The sequence below is a fragment of the Toxotes jaculatrix genome, chromosome 4, assembly GCF_017976425.1.
Source record: "Toxotes jaculatrix isolate fToxJac2 chromosome 4, fToxJac2.pri, whole genome shotgun sequence".
NCBI classification, from domain to species: Eukaryota; Metazoa; Chordata; class Actinopteri; family Toxotidae; genus Toxotes; species Toxotes jaculatrix.
In genome coordinates this window covers 7210727-7217926 of record NC_054397.1, presented here as the reverse complement: position 1 = coordinate 7217926, position 7200 = coordinate 7210727, and the positions used below count along the sequence as shown (strand labels likewise).

At 37.4% G+C, this 7200-nt stretch overlaps 1 protein-coding gene across 1 annotated transcript; it reads right to left on the bottom strand.

The window, feature by feature from the left end:
- Window positions 1-1479: 1479 nt before the first annotated feature.
- On the bottom strand, window positions 1480-7023 carry uchl1 (ubiquitin carboxyl-terminal esterase L1 (ubiquitin thiolesterase)). Its single transcript, XM_041036211.1, has 9 exons — window positions 6897-7023; window positions 6792-6803; window positions 6209-6337; window positions 5057-5198; window positions 4433-4518; window positions 4016-4063; window positions 3508-3577; window positions 3359-3417; window positions 1480-2396 (listed from the first exon to the last, which is right to left on the bottom strand). Exons 1-9 carry the CDS (start codon window positions 6927-6929, stop codon window positions 2313-2315), a joined length of 663 nt encoding a protein of 220 aa, XP_040892145.1. The 5' UTR covers window positions 6930-7023; the 3' UTR covers window positions 1480-2312.
- Window positions 7024-7200: the final 177 nt, after the last annotated feature.

The following is a 7200-nucleotide window of genomic DNA, read 5'->3' as shown; positions in this document are numbered from 1 at the left end:
CAGTTTATGAAAGTTTTGATAAAAACTGCTTTTTAATAAATAATAATATTAACGTTTGAAAAGAACAAGCGAAGTTTTTTGGCAATTCAAACGATCAATTATCAGGTTTGTCTGCAATTAACGTTCTGTCAATCATCTGTTTGATTCAACAATCAACAAATCATTTCAGATCTAAAGAATTCGTCATCTTCTGAATGCCTTGGTAAATAATGAAACTCCCAGGGTTCCCCACAATACATTTTTACCCCAGGGACCCCTAGAAGTTTAATCCAGCCATGTTTGACCATGTGCATACACTAATCCATCACAGGGACTTCAAAGGGACAATTATGCCTTAAAATCTTTGTAGAAATTACAGTTCAGCTAAACTGCATTTTAACTGTACTTTTACTGTGTTGATTTTCTTCAAAGTCAATGATTACGTACACAAACCAATAGAAAGTCAACAGCATAGCAGTCATCAGTTGTCTTCTAAGTAATAATTACAGTTGCTTATATAGTGGGGTTGAGTAAAGGACTCCAGTCCTTTACTATTGGATGCAAATGTGACTGGTTCAAGTGGCAGGTCAAAGCTTTATTTTTTTTGAACATGTTACTTTATTTAATCACTTGAATGGAGAGGTAAAGTCCTCAGTAAAAGACTCAACCAGGGAATAGTAGTAGTACACACACACACAGCCCTCTTCTACCATATTAATATTGTCCTTTCTCACTGTCTGTAAGGGAACTTAAGTTTGCATCATATGTATGTCAGTATGCTACTGACTGAGATAATCCTGTTTAAGAGTAATGTTGGTGAAAATTAGTTTTACAAAATACTTTGTCACACTCCTTTGGTCTTTAATAGAGTCCTGTCTTCCATATACCACATATCACACTATGCCTGATCTTTTGCAACACAGAGAAAGTTCTTGTGTTGCTATCCACAGTGATGAGTTGAATCACCAGACAACCTATCGTCAGCTCTTCTGTCTTTCTCCTGTTTCAGCCCTTCACAGCTCAAATGCGTCCAAGATCAGTCAGGATGAGCCCCAAGCCGTGAGAGCCTTAGGATACTAACCACTTCATCACCTCATGTGACAGAAAGGGTGAATGGTTGTCAGGTAAAATGTAGACTGGTGACTGGGGGCAGCCAGGACAAGAATATGCAGAGCTGGGTTTTAAAGCAACAACCATTAAACTAACAATTGTTTTCATTATCAATTAATCTGAGAAGTATTTTCTCGATTAATAATTTATAATGATGATGACCTACGAAATGTAAGTGTATTTAAAAGAAATCAAAACACTGACATCCAGCTTAATACAAACACAATGGGAGACACATATAAGTTTAATGGTTGCTTTACTGAATTCTCACAGCTGCATCACCAGCAGAACTATAGCAACATAGTATTTAGAAAGTGCAGAAAGGTAAACAGTTTGAACACAGCCTAGACATTCAGTACTAATCACCCTGTACCGTACGACAACAACCCAACACACAGTAGCACTTTATTTGGATGGTCCCTATCTAAGTAATGTTTTGCTTTTTTTTTTAACTGTTTGTGCATTTTTGGATTGTCAACTGAAAAAACATTTTCAAATAAAGTACAAACATAAATCAGTTGAATAGATCCATTTCTGAAAATGGCAGTGGCCTAAATAAAGAAAAATAACTGTAGTTCACCAGTATCACTTTGATTCTGTACTTCTGTACAACCAAGAACACGACTCAAAAGGTTGCGTGCATGCTCTGAACAATGGTTAAATTATTCCTACGGATACATTTGGGCTCTTCTGAGGAATGTCAGATTCTTACAGGCTCAACCACACAGCAACAAAAGGCATTTGAACAAACTGGCAAAAAGTTTCTCAAAACAACTTTTCTGCCTATTCCTTCTCACTTATTGGCACAAAAGGTAGTTAAGCGTCAGGCTTTTGAGTTTGACACAGATGCACCAGTGACTACATACAAAAAGCTGCAAAAAAAGATAAATACTCATATGCACACAGTAGTGGTGAGATCTGACCTCATGTTTTACAATTTTCACTGCTAAATTATATCACAGAAAAGGGTTTGGATAAGCTTCTATCAGTGTTTGCAGAACAAAAGGTTTTGATTGTGTTTATGTGTACATGTGCTAATGCTAAAGAATGCTTTGTTCATGAGATGAGAGTACAATATGTGGAAACAATATGTGCTTTATAGTGCATAGTGTCTGCAGATGTATGTGTACACAGGTCATTCTGGATGCCTGCTGATTGCGTGTGCCATGTGAATGCTCCAATACAGTTTGGTTTACAATTTGGTTCCGTTTCCGACCAAATATCTAACCATGACAAAGAGCCACTGCAGAGAAACGGACTTCACCTTGCTCTCTTTCCATAAATCCATGGCATACTTTGGAAGCATCCTGGACATGATTAAGAAGAAAAAAGAAACACAAGGGAATTACATATGTCTATATATGAACTACATTTCAAAACATGTATGTATTCATGTATTTATTTATGTATTTATTTATTTATTATGTTTAGTTGTTAAATCATTGTACGGCTTAAAGTTTTCAAGGTTTTTGAGACTGGTTTTTCCGTACATTTTCTTAACATCTTAAACCATTCCAGCTGAGTAAATCCGAGTAAAGTGAATACCTGTAAATGCTGATAACAAAAGGCAATGTGTATATTTCTCCAAAAGCAATGCCAAAATACCGTAATATATTTTGATTTTGTCAACAATACCAAGACCTGCTCTCCAGAAAACTATGAATGTAGGACATCAACTTAAATATGGCTCTAAGTAGGTATATCTGCTTTTGCTTACAGATTTCAGAAGTTCTTCTTTCAAATTAGAACCAAAGAATAATCACAACATTTAATGCTCCATTTTCATCACTAATGAATGTGGAGCCCTCTTGTGGTAGTTTGACATGACAATCTAAAAGGTGGCCCCCAAAGACTTGAGTAGCACATAAACAAATTTTGACAGCAACCACTTCGTTTTTCCAGTTCAAGCAGTCATTAAATCTTGTTAAACCTTTGTTAATTATCTAATATTAACTAATTTACCAAATATACTTCACTAGTATGTCTCAAGAGTTAGGTAAAGCACAACTGGCAGCACACAGCACTTCTTAAACTCCATTTAAGGTTGTTTTTTTTTTTAAATGAACTATATTGGAGATCTTTCAAAGTGTACATTAGCCAGGTTTATTGATTGAATCAAGACACTCTGGAGCCGCCACTATTCCAGTTTGATACCATGACTCATCACGGGCCGTGGGCATAAAGGAAATTGGCTCACAGTTATATTTATATATAACTTCCAGAACTGACACATAAAGTTGAAGAACTGACACAAAGAATGAACTCATACCGTTATGAAGGAGTCATCACTGGTAGCTCCGTGCTTCACTGGTCCATTCATTTTCCCATCTTAAAAATAAATAAAATACTAGTGAATCTAATGACTCCATCCAATTTAAAACACACACAGGAATGTACATACAGCATAGACATACTTACCAAATTCATAAAGCTGTCCATTTACATTCACAAAGGCAATAAAGTGGAAGTTGACTTTGTCAGCTTCTGGCTGTGAAAGTTGAGACACGTGGAAGAAATATTCTGAGTAAATACGGTGATGCAAAAAAAAGCTTCAGAAAAGACAACCACTGCAAATCAAATTGCTGTCATCAACAGTACATCTGGTTTAAATGCAAACTCTCTCAACGCTCTTGTACCCATAGCCCAGCTCATGCATCGGCTATCAAGGGTCAGGGAAACATGCATATGGAGAGACAGAGAGGTGAAACTGAAATGTAACTTTTATCTTGTAATTATTCTGTGTAATTCGGTGTAATTCTCAGGTTTATCGGTCTTGTAGTGGAGACTGGAATCTGTATAACAGTGATAGCTGTCTCACGCGAATGGGTCCAACCTGGGTCAAACGTTGAGTACAACTGCTGCTGTCTGAAAAGACTGCAAGATGTTGGCCATTAGTAGCTTTTAATGTTGTGGTCAAGTATCTTACCCTGCACTGGCCCTGCACTGCGACCTCATTGTGAGCCTCACAGATTGCCTGGAGAAGAAAAATTCAGAACATGTCACTTCAGTACTGCTAAAACAAGCTTCAAAGACCTTTATAGTAGTATTACTGTATATCCAAGTCAAACTGCCCTTCCCAGTGACAAGTATTTACAAGTGTCTAGTGCCCCCAAGTGGCGTTTCAAGAACATGCAGGTTATGCAACAGTTGCAGAGATTCTAGAAAATTGAGATTTATTTATGGTGTTTTTTGTTGATGCACTTGATTGTTAATAAGTCATTAGACTATCCACGTTATAAACAAACATACATACATATATACAAAGTAGGTATGGTAGTTAGGGTTAATATCTTGACTTGGACCTTAATTCTCTTACATTTAACAATACATAAAACATAATCACCTTGTTATTCTCCAGACGTTTGGCACGGTCTTCAGCAGACATGTTTTCAGTCTCATCTAGAAATTTCTTCAAGGTAGAGTCATTATCTGAAAACACCAAGAGTCGCATTAGCTTAATCAATAATAAGTATGTCATTCATTTATATTATATTCACTATTTTCACAGTTCATTTATCTGTCCAGGAGAATTCAGTAAATGTTTGAGTAGATATATCATATTTCTAAAGTAAACAACTGAGGAACTAGTCCCTGTATCTGTGACCGTACTGGGTTGTAAAATTGTGGGCTGCTCAATCGACTGACTCCACTATTCAGCCCACTGGTGTGTCAGTTCTTGTACTCAGATTAAATTCTGGTCCCTACTTGTTAACAATATTTGTGAACATACATTTTTTTATTTCAGTGAGAAAACGTGAATGAAGTATTACCCCAGTCACAGTCCTAAGAGAAGCTGATGTATTTTATATTTCAGTAACATCAAATTCAAATAACAATATCTAACTTGTGTTTGATTTTCAGCTTCAGGACGGACTGTTGCAGGTTTGAACAGCAGCATTATGCTTGTTTTATAAATATTAGTTATTGTTCTCACTAATGCACCAGTATGTATTTCAGTTCCACTCACCAAAAGTCAATTTGCTTTTGTTGTTGCCCACAGCATGCAGCAGGGCGATGGTGCCACAGGAATTGACTACTGTCTGCTTCAGGAAATAAACATCTGAGTCTTCTGCCACCTTGTCAGCCTGCTTCTGTCTGAAAGACTCATGCTGCCATGCACACAGACAAAAAAACAAACACAAAGAGCATGGACATCTGCCTGAGAGAACACAATGTGCAGCCAACTCTGCCATTTAAAACGTGCACATGAATTAAGAACAGAACCAGAAACAGAAAAAAAAAAATGCTGACAATTACTCATTTGACTTATTTATACTACAAAAACACAAAGAATTTTCTACATTATTGCTTCTCTAATGTAAAGATTATCTGCTTTTTACTGTTCACATCATTGTTAATCGGGTTGCAACGTAAGATTGTTTCATAATCTATTATTCATATTATTATTATTACTATTACTATTATATATGACTATTTTGTTGACTTAACTAATTTGTTGTTTGGTCTGTGTAATGAGAACGCAGTTAAAAAGGCCTTTGACAATTTCCCTAGAGTCCAAGGTGTGTCCAGTGTGTTGTTTCAGACCGCATTATAAGATATTTCATTTAATAGAATGTTTAAGCAGGGAAAAGCAGCAAATTTTCAAATTTAAGAAGCTTAAATAAGAGAATGTTTGGATGTTTTAGAAAAATGACTTAAACGATTAATCAACTATCACAATAATTGTCGTTATTTTTCTGTTGCTCAAATATGTTGTAGTTTTAACTGTAAATTGAATCTCTTCAGGTTTTGAACTGTATATAAGACAAAACCAGACATTTGTAGATATCATTTTGAATTCTGAGAAATAATGATTGGCATTTTTCACAATTTTCTAACATGTAGACCAATTGATAATTTGATTTGTTGCAAAAATAACATAGTGAAAATGTTATTATTTGTTAGGGGTTTAATGTATAAGTTTGGCATGGAAATTAGATTTCACATTGAGGAAAAAAAAAAAGGTAAGCATCTGCTGAATCACTTCCTCATCATCCCAGTATTCCAGCTCCTTCTCCCTCTCCATGCCCAGACAGCCAGTAACACTGCCTCACCCCACCCTCGGTTCTTTCCTTCCAGTGAATAGCCACCACCCCATTATTATTATTATTATTATTACCTGTTGTGTCAGTGGGAAGAGCAGCATCAGGGCACAGCATGGTTTTGGGACGGCGGAGAGTTGCTCATCCTCCAGCCCCAGCACATCCACGAAGCGCCAGCTTTCACCCACCCCTAGCTTGCTCATCATCTGCACAACACACAGCGAGGAAATAAACAAAGCACGATGCTTTAAATGGAACAGCTGAGGTTACAGTGGCGACATCTCCCAGTGATCCCCACTGAGTCTGCTCAAAGATGCTGCGTTGCGTTGGTCCAGTCAGACCACACCCTTTAGCTCAGACACAGGGGACAGCGCTGGGAAGGATGCTGTCGCTCACTGAAATGAAATAAACGCTTCCCTCGTTTGTTATCACTTCTCTTTCAATGATATTTTCCACTTTTTTACCCAGACAGTTGACAATATCGCTTAAACTACTGATATCATGGCTGCTACGTAATGGCCTGGTTGCGTTTGAACGGTTGTTTCGGTAAAGGTTTAACTGTCTTCACAACTAGCTAGCTACTGTGAAACTTACCCGACAGCTGAAACAAACGGTTACCAATAGGTCACCATTACTCAGCATTTAACGTTTGCTACCCACCTTGTTCAGCATCTGAAACGACATAAACAGCAACAGCAAGTGAGTTTGCTACCTGTGAAAACGTCTCGTATTTTAAAAAGTTAATACACACAGTTTTCTCCCCACCTCGGGATTAATCTCCATCGCGGTCCACTCCATTTTTGCAATGCTTCGGTGTGATTCCACGAGCTAAAAGTCTTCTAGCTCTTCGGTTCTTGCAGCTGTCAGTTGAAGTTGCAGAGCGTGCCCGCACTTTATGGTGCCGATCGTACCATCTTACAGGCAGACAGGGGGGTGGGCTCGTATCACATTACCGGCAATGTACAGATTTAGCTGCTTTATTGAGAAATATTGCAAAGAATTAAGCGGTAGTTTTCACAGGCTGGCAGTTTAATTATGTAGTGACATCCTAGAAAGAATTATATCTTTA

What these genes read in the sequence shown, in the direction of transcription:
- uchl1 (XM_041036211.1), bottom strand. Translation starts at nt 6,929, where the DNA reads ATGGAGTGGACCGCGATGGAGATTAATCCCGAG. An exon ending in TCTTCCCACTGACACAACAG is followed by an intron (nt 5,199 to 6,208) that starts GTAATAATAATA and finishes TGTGCATGGCAG; the next exon opens with CATGAGTCTTTCAGACAGAA. An exon ending in CAGTGCAGGGCCAGTGCAGG is followed by an intron (nt 3,578 to 4,015) that starts GTAAGATACTTG and finishes CAACTTTCACAG; the next exon opens with CCAGAAGCTGACAAAGTCAA.